We start from the raw sequence: 23,830 nt of genomic DNA on the forward strand, positions 1-23,830 counted from the left end.
AATATGAGACTTTATACATAATCACATCAGGAAATTTTTTCCCTGCGACGGGGGTGTAAACTTACGTAAATTTGTGTAAATATGCGTTAGTAAACTTACGTGGGATTACATCCCCATAACAGGGCTACGAATTTTTACATCTAAGATAAGTAACATCGATAAATCGCTATAAATAATCCCCATAAAAAAAATCCAATAAATGATCATTTTTCTAGTTTTTATTCCGAAGAAACTCACACGTGATCATTTTTCTGAAAAATTTTTTATAGGGCTATAATTTTAAAACTTAGTGTATAAACCTAGCAACTCCGTACTTTGGATAATGCTTTAAACGTCAATGTGATTTTGACAAAAAATACCTAAGCCCATTAGTAACAGCCCTAAGTATAATACGGATTATTATAAAAACGTATCTTGGAATAACTTTTCGTTATTGTAAGTTCAAGCCACATTCAATTTAGAAGATGTTACAAAAATATCAATTAAGGAATTATGATAAAGAATTTATTAAAATCAATTTATATTTTCTTTAAAGAATTATTTCAATACTAATATTAAAATAGAAGAATTTGTTTAGGAAATGTAGTGAAAGAAATTAGAAACTAATTTACCTAATACTTAGGACCAAAGTCAGATGTAGTGCAACAAGCAATTATTATGAATTAATGAAATTTAAAGCAGTTATTCCAAAGCTTTGAGAATAGATGATTATTTTTTTTTCAATTATTTACAAGAATTTATTTTTTCATTTTATATTTTAGTAAGATTGTTTTCATTCAATAAAATGTAAGCATATTATACAATCCCAAGAACCTTACAAAGTAATGGACACAACAATTGCTTCTTCAACAAAATTTCAATGTCAACACGCTATGCTATTTTATATGCCAATTTAAAAATTGGTAATTACAAATTTTATTAATCACAATGCATATAGGCAATGCGCACTAATTAATATTCTTTTACTTGTTTTACTTTGTTTTAAATTTGTGATCAACACATGACCGTTTTACATTCTTGTGTTGATACTCGGTGATACGAAATGTGATATAAAATCATTTTTCAAGCTTATCTGGATAATCATTTTAACATCATTGTTCCCTATTGCAGTAAAAACTTTATAATGTTTGAAAGAATTAATAAATGCTTCATAATAATCTTCGATATCTGTGTAATGATAAACAAGTAAAATTTTACCTGTTTTGGAAAACAAGGCTATAGAATTTTAAAACAAATAAAAACTGTGTTGCATAGTTTTTTATACTAGGAAAGAAAAGCTTCATTTCAAAACCCATAAAATCTTTTTATTATGTCTCCGGAATCTCCATCGGTGGAAGTTTCCGGGTTCCTTATCAAATTACCTTTTTTGGGTTCAACAGTATGATTGATGTCCAAATTTGTTTATATTTATTTTGTGTGATGCTATAAGCCATTTATAAAATTAGAGTTTGCATAATTTGTTGCATATTGCATAAACTTCTTTCGTGTTTATAATTTTTTAATTTTTAACACGAAAAATGTCTAATAAAATAAATAGTTCTCATACTCCCAGGAGAGCAAGAGGAAAAGAATTTAAACCACGTGAACCTTATACTCATCGTCTACGTAAAATCCTTGAAGAATATCCTGATGGTTCACAAGTTCTTCGTGAAATTCTTCAAAATTCAGATGATGCAAAGAGTACAGAACAAGTTTTTATTTTGGATCATAATACATATCCACCGGATGGTTTATTTGAACCAGATTTGGTGAATAATTATGAAAGAACAAACTTGAAACTTGATAGATATCAAGGACCAGCATTATTTGCGAAAAACAATACCATTTTTGAAGAAAGAGATTTTCAATCTCTATTAAAATTGGCCGACAGCGAAAAACGGGATCAATTTGATAAGATTGGAGGTAAAATTTGTTTCATATCATTAATTATTATTATACTATAATATAATATATAACCTAATTTTTCTTTTTTTTAAAAAAAAAAACTTAGTAATGGGAGTCGGTTTCAATTCAATTTATCATATTACCGATTCTCCTTCTTTTATTACTGGAAGTAAATATGTTATTCTTGATCCACACGAGTGGTATTTTAATGGTGGTGTCCAATTCGACTTTGTTGATGATAACTTAGCCGAGGATTATCAGAATCAATTCGCTCCTTTCAGGATTCCGTGTAATAAACCATATGAAGGCACTATATTTCGTTATCCTCTTCGGACTGATGAAGACTCTATTGATTCAGACATTTCTAAAAAAGTTTATAAGCCCGAAGAAATTTTGGACATGTTTAAAAAGTTTTATGAAAATGAAAGCATTAATTGTTTATTGTTTTTGAAATATATCGAACGTATTACTTTTTATGAATTGAAAGAGGGAGCTTCTGAACTTGAATTATTATATACAATTCAACTAGATAATGCTGAACAAGTACGGGAACAACGACGTTTGATAACTGAAAACATTGTTTTAATGATGAATAAACTACAATCAAAAAGTCTTGGCCAAATTAATCAATTACAAGCATCTTATGTTGCAGAGTTTTCACAACAACAGAAAAATGATTGTAAAGAGATTAGTTCATGGTTAATTTTGAATTATCTTGATGACTTAAATGAGGCTGAAAAACACTTTCTAGAAAAATTTGATAAAAATATAGGAGATTACAAGTTTGTCCCCAATGTTGGTTTAGCTGTTCCTTTGAATAATTTAGACGTTACTGGAAGATTATTTTGCTTTTTACCACTTCCCATTGATATGCCTTTTCGTATCTCTGTGCACGGTTATTTTGCGGTAAGAATCAATGAAATTTTTTTTTTTGATTTTTAATATTTTAATGCTTAATATTAATTACCTTTCACTTTTTAATTACTTAATAGGTTAGTACTAATCGGCGTTCCTTATGGTCAGCAGCAGACAATGAAGATTTAGTGAGTCATCGATATTCATACTTTTTTATTAGGATTTATGTGATCTCAAAGATTTTACATTAACTTCTTTTTTTAAACATATTATTGACTTTAGGCGATTGATGCATTAGCGCGTCTTAAAGTTACATGGAATCGATATTTATTTGAAAATGTTCTACCTAAAGCTTGGGTGAAATTTCTTTGTGAACTTCCGCTTAAAGTTACCAATATACAGCCGAGTGATTTATATAAATTTTGGCCAATGTCCAAAGGAAGCGCATCTAGTAGCATCAATAACTTTTGCAAGGATCTTCTGCAAAACGTTATAAATTGTCTTAAAGTAGAGGATCGTGTATTTCAAGGACCTTCTTCATTAAGCACTATTGGAGAAGTTGAAAATTCAGCGACTTTATATGATTGTTCTTTGTTTAAAGAATCTGAATTTCATTGGCTATCACTCTCTAATGGTTATTTAGAAGATGTGGCTAATGTTTATTTGCCTAAAATAGTTGGAGAGATTGGATTCCCTGTAATAACAGTTCCTCCTGACTTCATCAAAATCTTAAAGAATTCTCAACATAAAGTCTCTCTTAAATTTTATTCTCCTGCCGTTATTCGTAAATATTTAGATCTCAATCGTGCTAGATGGGAAAATACAATACCAAAAAAAGAAGTCTTACAATTATTTTATTATATATTGAAAGACAAAAAATTTGACGAATTGGTGGGTTTCAAGATGATTCCACTTGCGGATGGTGAACTTGGTACTATAACGCTGTCCAACGATTCTTGTGTATACATTGGTCCAGACAATGACATTACAGACCATAAAAATGATGAGCGTAATATCTTCAAAAATCAATTGAACAAATTTATTGACAAATCGATTGATTTTGCATTGTATAGGCGTTTGTATGATAACGCAAAGGCTGGATGGGATCTAAACATCAAAATCTTGGATGAATGTATTGTAGCAAATATGATCAGATTCTCACTAAATTCTGATATCACTGATGATAACCGGAATGTAGATACCATTTTCGCGAATTCTGAAGAGATAGATATATTAGATCGTCGTGAATGGATTTATCATTTGTGGGAAAATATTAAATATAGAAATTGGGATCTGAAAAAGTTTGAAGAAATTCATATAATACCGACTAGTCGATTTACTCTCAGAAAATTAAAAACTCCAAAGAAAATTTTTTCTAGTCAAACAAGCACAAATAACTCAATTAAATCTTTGATTTCTATTTTCGAAAAGTTTGGCGTTGTTTTTGTGGAAAATAAATTTGAAATTAGTAAAACTTCTAAATGGGACAAGTAAATATTTTTAATTAATGATCATTGTTTCCGTAAGTTCGTTTGTTTTCATGGTCGAATAAACTAAATACCTTTTTTCTTTTTCTTTTACTAGAATTTCCCCATATATTATCAAACCTGATGATATTATATCAGTTTTGGATTCTTTTCAAGCCGATACTACCGATACTTCATGTCCAAAATATCCTGAGAATTTGAATTGCGTGTTACAAGATCATGAAGCATCAACACTCGTTGGATATTTATCTAATTATTTACGACTTGCTAATAAATATCATCTTGTACCAAAACTTATTGATGTTATCAAACACCTTCCAATTTTTAACCAAGTTGGTCACACTTCTCCAATTTCATTATTACCCGGAGATAAGAAATGGTATCTTTTACCTCAAGGTGAAGAGAATTCATATGGTAAAATTATTTATCCAAGTGATAAGGGGGGATTTCTCAGTACAAAATCGCGAGACTTAAGTGATATCTTAGAAAAATACATAAAAGTTCCTCGACTAAATGCGAATGACTATTGGCGGAATTATGTAATACCATTTCTTGAGACACAATCACCAGAAGACATAGATATAGTAATTGACAAGCTTTTTGATCAATTACCGCATATAATTGATACTAGCTTGAAAGATATTCTCAGAAGAAAGTCTTTTGTACCTGTTGGCACGTTTAAAATGTCTCAACAACGACAAAAATCTGATAACGTAAAATTGGCTAAACCAATAGATTTATTTGATCCGGAAGAAAAAATCTTAGTTGATTTATTTTTTGAAGATGAACAAGTATTTCCCGCTGGCAATTTTGGCATTTCTCAAACTTTTTGTTCTAAAAAGTTTCTTCCAAATTTGAAATTGTTGGTGGGAATCAAATCAATTCTTTCTCCAAATGATGTAATTTCTCGGATCGACACTATTATAGATCGTATAGATCGAAGACAAACTTCTAATGTTCCTGAAGATTTAATTCGTACAAAAGCATTAAAACTTTTTAGATATATCGATGAAAATTGGAATAAGTTTATTATTGATGATACACAAACTCGGGAAAATCGTGGACCAAGTAATGCATTCTTAAAAACAATTCTAGAAAAAGAATGGATACCATCCGTCGACGCATTTGATAGTAAAATTTTTTCGAGCCTTAAAAAATGTCATAGTCAAAAAGATAAAGATTTGATCTGTTTGGTCACTCCGATAGTTGAATATAAGGTTAAAAATAAGAAACTTTTGAGACAATTGGGGTGGGATACATATCCTGTTGTTAAGATGATTATAGAGCAACTAGGACTTTGTTTCAAAGGCGTAAAAAACAAGCAACCACCTAAAAATTTAGTAAAGATTTGTACAGCGGTTTACAAATATATGGACGAAATTTTTAAAGCAAGCGATATTAAATCTAATGAAGATTTCAATTATATGAAGAATTACTTGAAAGATAAGTCGTGGATCTTATCGTTACGCGAAGGACAATTTTATCCAGCTGATAAAGTCATCTTTAAACTTCCAAATAAATTTCAGAATAATGAATCTTTAATCATTGAACTTCCAGCAGAATATTTTAGTTTTAAATCTTTATTTGAATCTATGGGAGTTCGAGATGAAATTGGAATTAAAGATTTTATTTTAATTATTAAAAATGTGATCAAAGGAAACAATGATAAAGTCTTATCCGCAAACGAAATAAACAACGTTATTCAAATTCTTAAACAAGTTGCAGAAATACAAAAAGATAATCGAGATAATCCGGAAAGCTTAGATGGATTATTAGTTCCAAGTACTGAAAATAAGCTTGTTGACTTGCATGAAATTCAATTTGATGACATGGGAGATAATCTTAGTGATGAAGAGAGAAGCAAACACAAAATTGCTCATAAACTTGTAATTAAGGATATTGCTAAAGAATTGGAAATTCAAACTTTAAAAGGGAAAATTTATGGTAATTATAATAAATTAATATATTTTCTAAGATTATGAACTTTAATATGTATTATTTGAACTTTCATCGATTTCAATGGCAGGTAATGATTATACCGGAGATATGGATTGGGAGAAATATGAACAAAATGAATCTTTAACAACTAGAATTAAAAATATTATCAAGGTAAAGTTTGAGATTTATTACCGAGTTATATCATTTGATTTTAATATATATTTTTGAATATTTTTGGTTCTATCAATAGGATTATTCGATAAATTCATTATTTAAAGAATTTCTTCAAGTGAGTAATGTATTTTAAATGTTATTTTTCTAAAAGAACTTATCTAGTGAATTTGTATTTGGATTTATAATGATATAGAATGCAGATGATGCTAAGGCTACTCGCTTTGACATAACAGTGGATGAAAGACGAATATTTCAGCACAATGGCCGAAAATACTTATCAGAAGAGATGGTAGATTGGCAAGGTCCTGCGATATGGATATATAATGATGCAGAATTTTCTCCTAAAGACTTTCAGGCTTTGATAAAACTTGGAACTGGAGGAAAATCTCATGATGAGACTAAGATCGGAAGATTCGGAATAGGATTTAATTGCGCTTTTCATCTTACGGATTTACCTAGCTTTGTGAGTGGAAAATATATTGTATTTTTAGATCCAAATGCAAAATATCTTCCAGCACAAGGATATCCTCCTAGAAGGCCAAGGGGTACTCGAATTGATTTTATTAATAAGGAATTTAAGAAAAGCTTTCCGGAACAATGCTATCCTTACGAGGCATTAGGATGTAATTTTTCAGAAGAATTCAAAGGAACATTGTTTAGGCTTCCACTTAGGACTTTAAAAACAGCAAAACAAAGTGATATTTCAGATCAAGTTTTTGAAATCAAAGATATCTTGCAACTATTTAGTGGTATTAAAAGTAATAAAGAGATGTTATTTTTAAGGAATATAGAATCGTGCGGCCTGTATCACATGAGACAACAAACTAATCAATTGATATGGGAAGCGCAAATTGATATGTCAAACAAAGATCGTGGTATTCGTAAAAGTGTCATTGATATCGCTCAATTATATCAAATGGATATTGAAATTACAAATAATAAACTTAATAAGAGAGTATCAGAAATATGGCTTTTATGTACAGGGGGAATTCAGAGTAATATAAAACAAGACTTAAAAGAATTTTCAGAAAAAAAACGACTTAAGGTAATGTAATGTATTTTATTATTATGTATATAATATTTTAGTGAAACTAATAAATGATTCTTTTTTCATTTTTATTAATCAAGCCAAGAGGAGGGGTTGCATCCTTGCTTGCTCAATCTGATAAAAAATCATTTGCTGAATTAAGGACTGAATCGGCAAGTATTTTTTTTTTCTTTTTATTTTATATGAAAAATCAATTACCTAACCTGTAAGAAAAAAATAACCAATTTTCAAATTTTTCATTATAGTTTCCTAATCCTCCTGAACTTAAAGGAGAGATTTACTCATATTTGCCTTTATCAATAAGTACCAATCTGGGAGTCCATTTAAATGGGAACTTTTCTTTATCTAGTGCAAGAAGTAATATTCTACAGTCTGAAAATGATTTCTTACAAGCTGATTGTGATGATGCAAAATGGAACCGCTATATCTTATATGATGTTTTACCCATTTTACACAATAAACTACTTGATGAGATCGTGAATCTTGAAGACATTAGATACAACAACAATAGAACTGATTTTATTCCACATACCTTAAATAATCTTTGGCCAATTACAAAAAATTTAACTATGGGATTGTACAAAAGTTACGGATTAAATGTTATTAAAAAGGGTAATAATAGAATTTACTGGACCGAAGCCAACGGTGGTAGATTTATATCATTAAAAGAAGGCAAAATTATTGAAGGAGAAGAAACAATGATTGGCGATATTTTGGGAGAATTGGGAGTTTTAATTTTGAAACTTGACAAGGACAAGCTTGAACAAATCAAGGAGATTGCTAAAAGTAAAAGGAGTCTAGGGTTCAAATATGAAACAATCAGTGGAAAAGAAGTTTGCGATAAATTGCGAGGAAAAGATAGTTTTATAAATTCATTTATACAAAAGAATAATGATAGTTCTGATAAAAAGAAGGACCCTCACGAAACAATATTCTTATTGCTTCGCTTTATTCTTAGTAGTATTGATGGCTCATATAAAAATCTCGATAGATTACCATTAGTTCCATTGAGCGATGATTCGGTCGGAACGTTTGGCGAAGTCTATTATATAGGGAAACAAAAGCATATAAACCTGTTTCCTAAAGTTGGGCCATCAAAATTTGTTCGTGTTGAATTACCGCACGACATAGAAAAAGTTTTTAAACGGGATGATTTTTCTGTATTAAATATTAGACAGTTTGATTCTGCTGCAACTTTAGATCTTTTGTCCTTAGAATTTCCATACAAAAATATTAAGGAATTGGATTGGGATCCTTATGGCAAATCTATACCAAATGACGAATGGCTAAAAGAAATTTGGTCTAAACTTACATCTAGTAAGACTATAGATTTTACAAAACTTTCAAAATTTCCTCTCTTACCAATGATCCAACCTTCCGAGAAGCTCGTTCAACTTGACATAACAAATCCGCTTTTAAATGTTGAACACGGAAGCAATTTATATCCAGTATTAAAAAAGCTCAAGTTACGGTTCACTAATATGAAATTTCCAGACAACGCTAATTCAAATATCAAACAGTGTGTATTGCCATACAATCCAGTTAATATTGTCAATGCCTTGGAGAGGACTTGCATTTTATTGGATTTGTCTATGGAACAATTATTTAAAACTAGTGATCTTACAAATAAGGACTATGAAAGATTTAGAACATATATTAAAGAAAATCATGAAGCATTTAAAAGTAAGTTAATGATTGATAAACTATTATATTTGATTAATAGCTTGTTAATAACTAACAACAAATTATCGTAACAGGACCGATTCGAAATCAAGACTTTATGAATGTTCTTCGTTCATTTCCAATATGGCCAGTACATTCTTGTGATAATAAGTTTATCGATGCCGGATCTGGAATTCTCCTTCCGCACAATCTTCCATTTTTTTCCTTTCAGCAAATTGGTAATTTTTACAAATGTGATGAATATGATTTCCGTACTCTTTTCGGCTTAAGTGTTACTTACATAGATGAAGAAAAGTATATTAAAGACTATTTCATACCTCAACATATAAATACATTACCATCCGAAGATTATATTACTTTCTTGCAGAAAATTTTATCTTTAGGAAAGAGAGAAATCGAGCAATATTTTGAATTATATCCATTAATTCCAAATAAATCACTTACAGCTTTGGTAAAGGCTAATACCTTATATGACAATAATGTTCCTTTATTCTGCAGTGTTTTTGAGGACTCCGACAATTTTTTACCTACAATATTTTATAGTAATCCAGCTTGTGTGACAGCATTGAAAAGAATCGGTCTTAAGTATCAAGTGAATTGTAAAACCTTCATTGAATGTGCACAAGAGATTGAGTCACAACTTCAAAATAACAAATATCCAATGAACATAATCAAATATCGAGCAAAATATGTAATAGATTATTTATATGGACATATTGAAACTCTAAATTTCTCAAGTGTTCAATGGGCAGAAATTATGCAAATAAAGTTCGTCCCATCAGAAAAAAATTTTCAAAATTCATTATATGAAGATGTGAAAGAAACTTCTGGATTTGAAAGCTTTGCGGTGCTTTGTTTCCAAAGATATAAGGAAGTATGTTGGACACGAAAGCCTTTATTTGATAAAAGTGTTGAACCAAACAGCTCATTTCTTCTGCGTCGTCCTAAAATTGGAAAACCATCTTCGGAAGATGTTATTAATCATTGGTCTTATGTTGTTGATAAAATTAAATCAAGATCTTTAGTTTGGAGATCTTCAGAGAATTATAGTGTTGTTAAGAAAATAATCAAAAAAATTTATGAAATAATGAATGAATTTTCCAAAGAAACCCCTGGGTTAAGTATTGACCCAGAAGAGAAATTATTCTTGAATGGAGAAGATCCATTTGATGATGAAAATTGGGTAGCAGGAAGTGAGCTTGTATTTGGGGTACAAGAGGATATTAGAAAGGGATTATTACATAAAGTTAATGAATGTTTAATCCCTTACAAGGAATTATTGTTAGTTGCAGGAGCTCTAAAGCTGGAAGAAATAATAGAAGATGAATTAGATTTTAACGAAAAACACGATCAAAAAAGTTTGTTGCTTGATAGTTTGTTGGATAGACTTGTAAAAGGCCTTAATACAAAGCATCATGATGTAATTTTTATTGTCGGTGAGAAGGAATTGAAGTTTGGCGCTAGTCGTTACGTCCTTTCTGGTGAGTTAAGGAAGTTATTATTTTTGCGCTTTATATTTTATTAAATTACTTATTAAAATGCTTACGTCTTTTATCAATAGCCGCATCTAAATATTTTGAGAAAATGTTTTGTGGTCACACAGCTGAGTCAATAGAAAATCAACAGATCGAAATTAGAATAAACGATATTAATCCGGATGCTTTTAAAGTATTCCTTCGATGGTTGTATGGACAATCTTTTGAAACCGCAAAAAATGCTATTTTACGCAAACAAACTGATTTTAACGCAGAACAAGAAGATTATGTTTCTTACTATTTATCATTTCTTGTTGATCTGTTGAAAATTACAGATATGTATGAAGGTGAACCACTTAAAGATATAGTAGAAGTTACGATTATAAAGGGTAAATACATTAATGTCAATAATGTATGTGAAATCCTTGAATGGGCAAAAGATTGCAAAGCTTCAAAACTAGCAACTCGCTGTGAAAAGTATATAGAAAAAAATAAACATATAATCGTGGAGAAAAGGTTGGAACTTTGTGAAACTGAATTGGACGACGAAAGAAGGGAAGAAGAGTCACAAATGTTAGAGTTATTATTAAACAATTAATGGTAATTAACTTTGTGAAAATTTTAGTTGCAAATTCTTTTTAATGTAGTGAATATTTGTTTTTTTTTGTTCATGAGCCACAATTGTATATTCGTCTAGTAGATTTATAACGTTCATATTTATTTAAACTTTATTGATTTGTATTATACATTAATTAAATACTTTTTCAATTATAAAAAGAATGGTCTAAGAAGAAACGAATATATATAAGAAAAAATGTTTTTTATACAAAAGGTAGCTATAAAAAAAAATATATAAAAAAGTACGAACATACGAAATTTATGTATACTTATGAAATAAATTATACATTTCCAGTCCCAGCAGCTAATTTATTCAATACGTTTAACATTTCAGCTAATCTACCCTCCAATAAATTTAATCTCTCACCAATAGAACCTTCAATAGTTTTTATAGAATCCTTTAATGATACTATTTCACTTTGAATACTACTTGCATCTTCAATCATAGGTGATATTACATTTGTAGTTTCAGATAAATCATCATTTTTAAAATTAACTTTCTTATTTGTTGAGCTCTTCTGAGAAGTTTCGATGTTTTCATCACTATCAGCTGTACTCGTACTCCAACTACTATAAAATTCTATCCTACTTTTCCTATTCATTGACTTAATATTCTTTTTATCATAAACATCAACGTCTAACCCAGTTATATCCCATCCTTCCTTTGAAGGCTCGTTATCCTTATCATTATTATCATCATAATATTTATTATAATCATAGAATTTCTCTTTAGTCGACGATTCCCTCAATTTCCAATATTCTTCACATTTTCTTAACCATTTTGTCAATTTATTGATATTGCCTAAATAGAATATATGTCTTGGATTTCCTTTTGTATCTCCAAATGGTTTTTCTAATATTTCATATTCTGCGATTAAATCGGAACGATATTTTAATACTGCTAATCTACCTTCAGACTTAGCCTCATCGAATACACCCCTAAATTAAATAAGAAAAAAATTTTAATAAATTCCTTCGTGAAATAAATAATCTTTATAATTTTCTATACGTTAAATATACTTACGACATAAAAGCGATTAACATATTTTGCATAATAATGACTAATATAACACTAGCGATTAAACTCAATACACTAACAGGCCAAAAATTCCATTGTTGTAATTGATCCCAACGTCCATTAATCCAAAAATAAACAGCTACTACGGATTGAGCAAAATTTGCAAAATAATTGTCTGTTGCTTTATTTAAATCAAACGTTTGATGAATCGTCCCAGTCTTTATTCCATTATTATCTTGTAAATCAAATTGTGTACCATCCGGTTCAAGTCCAATTTTTTCTGGTTCACGAAGTAACAAGTACCTAAAAGTAGGAGAGTAAAAAGTGAAAGAAAGTTAGAGAAAAGAAAAATGAGATAAAGAAAATGTGTACACATATTTTGATAATTACATCGCATGTCCGTGTGCAAGTACCACAATACCTACATGTTATAAAAATTATAGGATTAATTTAAACTCAAAAAAAAAATAAAAAAATAAATTATATATATTTTTAATAAAAAAAAAAAATTTATTTACCCATGAATGCGATGAAGGGCCAGACGTTACGTACAATATTTATAATTATATAAATAAAATTCCCTGTTACCGCGAAATATCTAAGTAACAAGAACTAATAAAAGAAAAGAACGGTTAAATAAATCATAAGAAAGAAATCATTTTTACAATATAAATTATATACCATTTCAATCCATAAAACCAAGATAGTGAAGGACATAGCCACTGTTGACTGTTGTACCTGATTTATTGGTACAGTTCCTCTAGATTCCCTTACCCATGTAACAGTATAAGCAGCTAAAGGCATAATAATACTAGCTAGATCAAAAAAGTTATAAACGCTAATATATCTTCTCCAGCCTTCGTGATAAAATTGTACAATTTCACTAGCCAGTAGATAATAACCCAAATAATAAAAAGTAAATATCAAAAGCTTTACGAAAGCCCTAATATGAACATTTTCTTCATTGTTAGCATTAGCACGCACATTATTTACTACAAAACTATTTTTTAATGCGCCAGTTAATACAGCAAATAAAAGCGCAAAGCAAACGAACAAAAGTGCATGACGCAAGAAATGACTACGCGCGTATTCCCACTTAAAGTCTATTACAGCTTCCATTGCAGGATTATCAAATATCATACCATCCTTATCTTTTCTTACTACTCTAAGGAAGGGGGATAAATTTGATTCTTTTTTAATGGCGTATCCACGTGGCCAAAATAATATACGTAATAATTGAAATGGCAAATTACGAGGGTTTAATTCTTGACTTTTTGTACCTTGAGGATATACAGTGAAATCTGGTAGTGGAACCGATCTTAATGCTACTAATGCTGATGAATCTCCTCTCCCTAATCCTGGTATCACTTTTTGTAATGCTACCAATTGCTGGTTATGCGTAATACTATTAACAAGAAAAAAAGATTAATTGAAAGTTTGGTTACGAATTTAGACTAAAAGTTAATAACATTTTACCTGGTCTTTGATTTATCTATTATATTCGCGATGGGCTGTAATATTTTAAACTTACGTAAGTTACGTAAGCTAATTGGCTTTTCCTTAGGTTCTAATCTGGTATTTGGGTTGAATGCTTTTATATACCTTAATTTACCTTGAGGTAAATCATTGGGATTTATATGCGATTCGTCCAGATGGATTTCTTTCATTCCAAATATAGGCTTAGAGAACAGATCTTTAGCATATGAGTCTAAACGAAAAAAAAAAGTTAAAAATATATTTATTTTCTGTATTTTTTACTACTCCATATTCCATTTAATTTAACTTCTTACCAAGATGATGGTCAAACAATAAAGGGACAGCACAAGACACTGTAAACATCCAGCCAGTATTATCCATTGCATTATCAGAATAATAATCCAGAAGAAAACCGACCATAACCGCATCTCTTTGTCTTCTTCCTTCACTACATTTTATTGCAATCTCTAAATCACTTGTTTTTTGTTTTTTTGGCCACTCGTTCAGTCGTGGAGTATGAAGATATCTCATCCAAGGATTAGATTCTTCATTATTAAGAATTTTTTGTATCAAACGTATACGACGACCTTTAATAAGACTAGCCATAACATCATATCTAACATCAATTAATCTCCAAATAGCGGGGCGTTTCTTAATGAATTGTCTAATCAATCTTTCGGTTCTATGAACCAAGTTTTCATATTCTTGTTGCTTCTGCAGACCAGCTGGATCATCTCTTCTATCGTATAAATGCCAAAGAGCGGAACAAGCATGATTAACAGCATTAACTTCAAACGGCCAATGAAGATTTAATACAGATTCCGTTGTCATAGATTGATTTGATTTTATATGAAGACAAACTTCAAACTCACGTTGTCCGATTTTCAGTGATTCAATAGAAATTTTTTTGTCTTTTGGAGCAACCCAAATATATTTAAGTTGTTCCTTTGCATTTACATCTTTCCTATACCATACTTGTACGGTTGTCACTCCGATGAATAATTGAGTCGTTCTTTCGTCATCCAAGAAAGCAGATATACGAGCATATCCTTTAGAATGTATCCAAGGTTCTTTATCGAATACTATAACAGGTTTTGTTTCGGCATTATCACGTTCTCCATCTTGATAAAATATGGTATGGTGAACAGATAAATCCCATTCAGATTCACGAAGATACTTTACGTCAAGTGTAATTAAACCTTTTTTTGATTTAATAGTAGGAACGAGTATTTCTTTAACAAGAGTATGATCCAATACGGACGTAACGCTTCCATCAGAACCAGCAAGTATAATATTTCCACAACTTCTAACTAATTTATAACTTCCAGATGAAAATAATTCCGTAGCATCTTGTAATATTCTAATAGCATTGTCCATATAACTAAATAAATCCCAAACGATGATTAAGGGTATCAAACTTTCTTTTTCTTGTGCAATGATAATTAAAGATTCATCATCATTTATAAAATCTACCGAAAGAATTCTTTCAACTCGAGGAAAACTTTGTGTTGAGATTTCCAATGAATTTTCTATTAAGTAAATTGTAATCGAATTAGCGCCACGACAATAAGCTAATAATGCATTATGTTTTGAAATGGCCACAGCGGGATTTCCATGACCAAATGCTGTTACTGCTGATTCTGCCCTTTGATGGAACACCATTTCTAATTTATCAGTTCTTAAATTATACATTTCCACCACTTGTACTCTATCTTTATAATCTTCAATTAAAAAGTAATCATTTTCTATGCTCCTACTTAATAATTCCAAACATGGAGTATTTTGATAAAGTTTTTCAAGTTCAGCTTGAATTTTCAGTGGAAAATAGAATTGTTGAAGTTGAGAAGATGATGAAAATATATTCAACCATGAATTATTATTATTCTCATTATTAATAACGTTATTCGACATTACAATATTATCCAAATCAAAAAAAGTTTTAGATATTCCGTTAGCATTTACAACAACTATTGTAACAGTTTGTGGTTGCAATGGGTCATCATTTAAAAATCTAACCAATCCACCCGAATCATCAATTGCTGTTAATATTCTTGAACTATGAAGTGTTGAAATTATAAAAGTTGTCGAGTTTACTCCTTTAACTCCTTTTTCTTCATCATATGTTGGGTGATTTTTCTCATTTTCTAAATCATCACTCGATTGATTATATGCAATTGTTGACATTGAACTATTCGTTACTGATTTACCTAACATCATTTCACTTTCATCAAAACAACTTAGGGCTATTAATGTATCAGAGTATGATTGTACGTTGTTGCCCATTTGTATAATATTAATCGGATTGGAAACTGCTAATGACCATACCAATTTAACGGAAGATACGGAAGATCTAATTTCATCAAGAGCTTCACAATTTACTGGGCGTTGCTTAAATAATGAATCAACTTGACAAATATTTAACTCGAGCGTAGCTATAATTGATTATGAAAATAATTAAACTCTAAATAAAATAAAATAAAATAAAATTCTAAAAAAAAAATAAATACCTGAGTTAAAGGTGGCAACTTGTCGACCGTTTGGACTAACTGCTACATGATGTGTAGGATATAATTTTTTATCGGAATTTTCTATATTTCCAACACCACTAACACTTCCTGTAAAAGTATCCTTCGAGGTTTCGTATAATATATCCATATATATATATATATATATAATGTATAGTATTTTAACTACGAATACTTTTTTTTCAGTAATTTCAAAAAAAATTTCTTTTACTCAATAAAAGAAAATTTTTTCTAAAAAAAAAAATAAAATAAAATAAAAAATAATGAGAAATATATATATATGAAAATGGGGAATTAAAAGGAAAGGAATGAAATTGGCTTTTTTTTTTGTTTTGACAAGGGAAAGAAGGAATAAGGAAACAGTGGTCCTGTTAGAAACATTTGTGTAATTCGTGTGTACAGGCTAATAATTGTTAATATATATGGCGGATCTTTTTAAATTAACAAACAAAAATGTATAAAATAATTTATTTTAAGCCTGACGTACGTACTATTGTTGTTATATTAATATTCTATTATATTATTCTTTATATAGATCATGATGTACGATACCAACCAATAAGAAAGAATCTTTTATTATGAAACTTGGGGAATAATTTGTAAAATAGATGATGTTGTGCAAACATCCCAAAAAATTTTTTACCTGAGGAGGCTATACGTATTGTGATACTAAATTTGAGAAGCAAAGTTACTTGATCTGTATCACTTTACTTTCTGGCCGCATATATATGTAATACAAGGTATGCTGGTCAAAGATGGTAACACGAGAAGGGTTAAAGAAACATAATTCGTAAAATTCATAGAATTCGTAATTTCGTTAAACTTACATAAAAATATTATCAATGTCATATTTGGTAAATAAGTTTCCCTCCCTGAATTAAATAATTTAAACTTACGCCACAAGATTAAACAATCGATATCATTTAATTCGTGTTTCTAAATATAGTTTTTTTTTACTAAGCATATCATTCAAAAATATGCGTTGTAACGCTATCATAGGCAGCAATATTAATTTCTTGGCATTATTTAGATCGAAGCATTTCTTGTAAGCCTCAATTATACAAGTTTATAGCGTAGAAATTAATTCGTTTTCCCGATTGTTAGATTATCAAGTAATCTCCGATTTTACCATATGATAATTATGTAACCATTGTTGTTTCAAGAATACCGCACTGCACAAGATATCCCTCTTTGATAATACCCCCATGTAAAGTATCCATTTCTAAAAATCTGCATAATTTAAAAATTTTTTTCAGGGGTACAAAATAACTTCTGAACCTAGGTATTTTTATATTATACCCGGGGTATCTTGTGCAGTGCGGTACGGTACCCTAAGTTTCAGTTTTTTAAGAAACTGAACGGACTAAGCCAAGCAAGCATGCACTTACGTTGATACATTCCATATATATATCAGAATGGTCACATATAATTTACGCGATAACGTGATATCATTTGTTTCTCGTCACGTGCTATCAGAAATTCAATTAGATGGTAAATAACGTGACTTCTCAGTAGTATTTATTTTTTTATCATAAAATGAATAAAAATGAATAAATGTTTATATAATATGCATTTATTACTACTGTTCTGTAAAAATAAAAATAAAAATAAAAATAAATGTTATGTAATATCTAATGTATTAATGTGATAAAAGACACCTTTAATACACACATTTAGCTATCAATAGAGATAATTTTGGGCCTAGGTCCAGCCTCGGTCCATCCTAAAAATCATTAGACTGAAGCTCTCATGAAAACATAACGTTTAGAAAATATTCACTCCCAATGCACAAAGCAGCTGAAAGACTTCCAAGAACTTTACAATCTCATCTAATGAGAAACGTAATGTCGCAGACTTTATTTGTAAAACTGTATAAAAATGTTTTCTATTAGGGCGAAGTTCACTTAGTGTAATTCGTCACTAATATAATTCACAAATGTAAGAATTTAACAATCAAAGAAACTAGTAATAACATCACACTAAGTATACTACCAATACACTGAACCATACTGTAAATGTGCGCAAGTTCTTAACATTTTCTGCGCTCTTATCTAGGTAATCTCTGAGTAGAGATACCGCCCTCGGTGTCCTCTCTTACATGTTTTAAAATGGCATTCTCGGGACCTCCTGAAATTTCAATGAATACAATCTCTTTGTTGCTTGCGACTTTCATACCAATACCATCTACTTTATTTAATGTTAAATCAAACTCTGGAAAACAACTTCACATCTTTAATACAGTCAGCTTGCACTTCAATCCAATCAAACATGTATTCTTTGTAAAATGATTAAATTTCCTTTGAATAAAGCAACAATCCTATCTACGGTGTGTTCCTTTCCCCAATATTGTGATTCATTGTATTTTCGTTGATCATAGAGAAACTGAATTTAATCAGTATAAGTTAGTCGGCCATTCCAAGAAAGAGGACACATTAGAGTCCTGGAAAAAAACAAAGTCATAAAGAATAGTTTCACAAACCTTCCGAAATTGATAATCAGCAATCAATGGAGTCATTATAGTACTCTTGGATGCACCTTTCTCTGATTAAGTAAAGAGATCTTTAATAAATATTTGATTTAACATCGAGGTTGATGTTTATTACTAATAATACATATACAAGCCACAAATTTCTTCTGGAATTACATCGACTCGATCATCTTTCCTGATTATACGTTGATTGTTAACATTTATCGAAAATATTTTGCTAAATATTGTATAGAATGTTCGCTGAGGGTTGGTTTTCGTGGTGTAGGTATAGTCATTTCGCGTGGTCTCAGATGTGGTATCTTGAGTTGATTACTTAAGCGTAGCTTTTAAAAATGAATTACGTAAAACACATTTCAACTCACGCCATCATCATTTGATTTAGTAATAGCCATTCTCCTAACCACGCACTTTCGTTTGATTCTAATCTATTAGATAGAAACCAATGTGCTGCCAGTCGAATTCTTCATGAACGGAACACTAATTTTCTTACCCGTTTCTCCTCAATCATCCAAATAGCCTTGTCCGTTATCTCATTTTTCAACTGCAACAAAAGATAATATATATATATAATCTGTTTTATAATACATATATATAATATATATATAGTCAATGAGCGATGGAAGGTGGGAAACGCAACTCCATATTTCATATTATCGCGAGAACGCAGCTTCTTCAAATTCACCCTACACTCAAGACGAGGGCGGGGAGCGCAACCTCATACTCCATAAATACACTGATTCTTACAGGAACGTAACCCGTTGGAATTCCCACATCTCTTGCAGGAACGGGACCGCACATTATAAATAAACTTTTCGATAAGTCTTTCGTCACATTTCTTCCAAAGGTATTTTTGTCTGTCCATGGTTTATCTTTAAATTGTTCGACTATTATTTCTTTTTTACACATGAAATTACTATAGGATATTTTTGCAGAACGCGTTTCTTCGAAATACGCGCTGGTTTCTGTTCATAGATAAGATATGCAAGAAAGTCAGAACTCAGATATGTTGAACCTACCTTTATCGAAAGACATTTTGCTTAAAAAAACCTCTTAAAAAAACCTACAGAATCTTAAATTATACTCGTATATAATATATACGTCGTAACTAGCCGGAGTAGTTGTCTCGTCCTGTAGATATGTAGAAACGTACGATATTTATTTAGTCGCATAAATTTTTTACCGATAAATTGGTTTAAAAAAAAAAATAGAAAAAAAAGTTGATTTTCTAAAAATAACTCATTGCACGGCTTTATAAATTAAATTACTATTTTTTAAAAAAAATAACTTGCAAACCTTATATATTATAATATTTATATCTAACAGGATGCCCACCTGACGCGTGCGGCGTGCCACTCGTCACATAACATTAAGGTATAATTAAACATTAAAATTTCCAAGCTTAATGAATTTTTATTATTAAAGAAATTTATCAAAAAATGTGTAATACAAAAATATCAGAATAATGAGAAACTTCAATCAATACCTGACGTGCGTCAGTTACCCTTTCCAATGATACATGTATATACTAAATAAATTGTGAGACAAATAAATTTTATTAGTTAGATTTAATTATGTTTAAATATAATACAAGAATAAAATGATCCCCCTATAGAAACTTATTAAATTGCTAATAAAAATGTGCCATTTTTGTATAATTATAAAAAAAAAAAATATTTTGTTCAGGTACAAGCGTATAGTAAAAATCTCAGTATATTCAATTCAACTGGTTGACTGAATACCACCATTCTTTTTCGCCTTACCTTTTTAATTTTTTCAAATTTATAGATTGCTCTTGAGAATTAAAAATTATTAGCCAAATTTGAACACATGGGAATAGGGCTTTGGTTCTGTTGAAACCAGGTAGAACATGAGATCAATTTTTGATTCATTATTAACATTAATTTTATAATTCACGTCGGTCTGATTTTGAGTGTTTCTTTTAAACCAGTGAGTTTTGTTCAGTTTGAATTTAAAATTGTTATTAATCCAAACTTAGGAACTAGTGTTTATGATTAGCAAAAGTATTCACATTTTAAAAAAAAAAGTTTTTTTGATATGATATCTGTAATTTGAATAGTATTTTAGTTTTAGCGGACTTTTAATTAATTGTTATATGGTGTCGATACGTTACTACTACCTTTACTACCTTGTTATATATGGTTTATTTATTTATTTATTCATTTTTTTTTTTAATACAATTCCATAATGTTAACAAAGAAGATTAGTATCTATTATGGTGAGAATAAAGAAATTAAATTTAGAAATGAGTACGCATTATTGTAATTACCATAAGCAATTATTTTATTTTAATATTATTTGTAAAATGATAACGTTTTATCACAACTTTAATTCGAATTTTTTTTAAATAAAATACGGAGGAATTGAGTTATTTTAATATATAAAATTTATTTACAAAATCAAGTCATAAAAAAACTGAGGAATTATTGTTTGAACTTTTTTCACACATAGCCCATATGGTCTAATATCTTTTTCATTAGGTGTAACCCAATACTTTCCACCTTTATGTTCATCAAACCCTACAGGATTAACTCTATTTTGAAAAACAGCTTTATATAAAGTACCATTGTGTTTAAATATTTTAGCATATCCTTCAGCTATCTCAATTATAGGAGTTGAATATATTCCTTTTCCATATGAAAAGCGTTTTCCTTTATCAAGACGATAACCTTCTCCAGCAATAGCATTAAAAAATTCTTTTTTTGTACCATGATAAGAAACTGGCCATTCATAAGGACTATTACCAACGCAACCCAACCATCTATCATCATGACCGTGTTTTCTTGAAACATTAAGGGCTATTCTCTCCCATCCATAAGGCCTTCTATACAATACTCGCTTCCCACGATAATATTTTTCTTCATCATCTTTTAAATTCGTGAAATTATAATCATATTTAGGGTCTAAAAAATCTTCTGTGATAATGCAGTAATTTTTGATAGCACAGGAATCCATGTTAAAATTCCCTCCCAATAGTCGAAGTGAAATATGTACATTATCACCTTGTTGAATGTTGTAAGATCTTAAAGTTCTATGATCTTCCAATCGTCTATTAGCAAATTCAAGGCGTATTAGTTTGATATCATATTCAAGCTTATCTTGAATGATATACTTCAACTCAAGAACAGTGTTATGTGGGTCCACAAATATTGCCTGACTGTCTCCAGAAAGGTTGATGACAAAAATTTGAATAAGATTAGAGATGGTGAAAGTAAGGAAAGTGTCTTCAATTTCATTAACTTCATTTCTAACATACATTAAGGAATTATGAATGAAATTAAGATCTAAAATTTGTTCAGGTGAAATGGTATATCCATTAGCTATACATTCATCATAAGTTTTTACAGGAATATCAAGTATAGAGGACATTGCAGAGGCAACAAGAGATAATTGAGACATTTTTTTTTTTGTTTATCCTTTTTTTGCCGTTATCTTATTGTCCGGAGTCTACTTTTTATATTATTTTTTTTTTATTGAGAGTATTAATACGGTTAGTACTAAATCTACATCTATATTATATAACTAAAAAAATACATAAAAAAATCGTAACGTTTAGACTAGCATGTATAAATAGTTTTGAATTGTGTAATATATTTTCTGCTTGCGCCTAATCTATTCCATGTTAGCGTAAGTTTTTTTTTGTTCTTTATTTTCTAGATTATTTAGGTTAATATCGGTAAGTTCAAGTTATGAATTCCGAATTGCAGATCATCAATATTGTTACCGAAATTAGATCATTTGTTTAGATCATTTGTTGTTAATTTTATCCACTAAACACGTAATTTTTTTTATATAAATATTTTTTCCCGTTATGACTTTTTTTTGTTATTTGATTTTTTTTTAAATACTTTTTGACTTTTTTCGATTATAACAATTAGGCAATATAAAGTTAAAAAATTGGTTCTCATATCAAAATTTGCTTCAATTTAACCCGGCCGCACGGCTTTTTACTTTTTTTTAGAATAAAATTTTTTTTCATCCGATCATGTAATACGGAAGATTTCATATGTAACATTTATTTTAATATAGCAATTCAATAAAAAGTCAGACAGATTTTATATATCAAGTTAATTACAAGTTTATTTCTCATGTTTAATTGTAGTTTTTTAAAAAAAAATTTTTTTTTTATTGTTCATTAAATGTTAGGCATTTATGGCAGATATATAAGATATGCGTACAAATTTAATGTATCATGTGACATAGCTTAGAGCAATTTGATTGGTTAACAAAAAAATAAAAATTTAAGATTCCCCGCTCTGACCCGGCCGGGATATAAGAACCAATTTTTTACCTTTATGTCGCCTTATTTGATAAACGTTATTATTTTTTTTAATTAAAATACTATTTTTTGGTTTTTTTTTTACATAAATTTTTTTATAAAATAATAAGAAATAATTATAAAATTTATAATTAATTAATAATAATATTTGTAATATTTTTCACAATATTAAAATTTTTTCGAAAATACTTCTAAAAAGTTAATCAATTTTTATTGATAATTATTTTTTCACAATTCCTTAAACCTTAATTAAACGTCAAATCTTTAATATAAATAACTACATTGTTGTAAATATAATCGGGAATTGCTAAACGTTGCCTGGGTGATTTGTCGCCTGGATTTTTTTAAATGTCACATGATGTACAATATATAAAGAATAAATTTATTGATCTGATTTTTTCAAACTTAGCTAGGCTAAACTTAAAAATTTTATCGCAAACATCTATTTTAAAAAAAAAAATTTTTTGCAAGCATATTTATCCAAAATAATCTTATCTAATAAAATTTTGTAAATATTAAATTTTAAATCGCACATTTACGATTTTAAAGAAAAAAATCACTGTATTTTATTTTTTAATGAAGTGATACAAATAAAAGAAAAGATAAGTAAATTACAATGATCAAGAAAAAGTATGCTAATAAAAAATGAAATAACAATGGAGTAATGAGAAGTAATAGAAGATGAAAGGGAGTAAAAAAGAGTAATGAGAAGTGTTAGGAAGTAAAAAGGAGAAATGAGTAATAGGAAGATGAAGAGGAGTGATGAGAGACGAAAAGGAGTGATGGGAAGATGAAGAGGAGTAATGAGAAGGTGAAGAGGAGTGATGGGAGACGAAAAGAATGGAATAATAAGAAGTAATAGGA

General features: G+C 29.4%; 4 protein-coding genes across 4 annotated transcripts; 1 reads left to right on the forward strand and 3 right to left on the reverse strand.

The window, feature by feature from the left end:
* Window positions 1–1,517: 1,517 nt before the first annotated feature.
* OCT59_027521 (uncharacterized protein) lies at window positions 1,518–11,352 on the forward strand (the record flags this gene model as incomplete). Its single annotated transcript, XM_066137033.1, has 14 exons — window positions 1,518–1,902; window positions 1,991–2,790; window positions 2,877–2,927; window positions 3,022–4,229; window positions 4,324–6,170; window positions 6,253–6,335; window positions 6,415–6,453; window positions 6,532–7,383; window positions 7,467–7,538; window positions 7,632–9,069; window positions 9,144–10,550; window positions 10,631–11,021; window positions 11,123–11,144; window positions 11,323–11,352. 14 exons carry the CDS (start codon window positions 1,518–1,520, stop codon window positions 11,350–11,352), a joined length of 8,625 nt encoding a protein of 2,874 aa, XP_065993460.1.
* OCT59_027522 (uncharacterized protein) lies at window positions 11,240–16,414 on the reverse strand. Its single transcript, XM_066137034.1, has 9 exons — window positions 16,164–16,414; window positions 13,971–16,088; window positions 13,657–13,888; window positions 12,862–13,585; window positions 12,699–12,792; window positions 12,571–12,601; window positions 12,187–12,483; window positions 11,417–12,101; window positions 11,240–11,328 (listed from the first exon to the last, which is right to left on the reverse strand). The coding sequence occupies exons 1-8, from the start codon at window positions 16,309–16,311 to the stop codon at window positions 11,444–11,446; spliced, it is 4,302 nt and encodes a 1,433-aa protein (XP_065993461.1). The 5' UTR covers window positions 16,312–16,414; the 3' UTR covers window positions 11,240–11,328; window positions 11,417–11,443.
* Window positions 16,415–18,869: 2,455 nt separating this feature from the next.
* OCT59_027523 (uncharacterized protein) lies at window positions 18,870–19,467 on the reverse strand (the record flags this gene model as incomplete). The annotated part of the gene is made up of 3 exons (XM_066137035.1): window positions 18,870–18,992; window positions 19,160–19,210; window positions 19,414–19,467. 3 exons carry the CDS (start codon window positions 19,465–19,467, stop codon window positions 18,870–18,872), a joined length of 228 nt encoding a protein of 75 aa, XP_065993462.1.
* Window positions 19,468–20,950: 1,483 nt separating this feature from the next.
* Window positions 20,951–22,086, reverse strand: OCT59_027524 (uncharacterized protein; the record flags this gene model as incomplete). Its single annotated transcript, XM_066137036.1, has 1 exon — window positions 20,951–22,086. One exon carries the CDS (start codon window positions 22,084–22,086, stop codon window positions 21,079–21,081), a length of 1,008 nt encoding a protein of 335 aa, XP_065993463.1. The 3' UTR covers window positions 20,951–21,078.
* Between the last annotated feature and the right edge of the window lie 1,744 nt (window positions 22,087–23,830).

Source organism: Rhizophagus irregularis, chromosome 7, assembly GCF_026210795.1.
Source record: "Rhizophagus irregularis chromosome 7, complete sequence".
Classification (NCBI taxonomy): Eukaryota; Fungi; Glomeromycota; class Glomeromycetes; order Glomerales; family Glomeraceae; genus Rhizophagus; species Rhizophagus irregularis.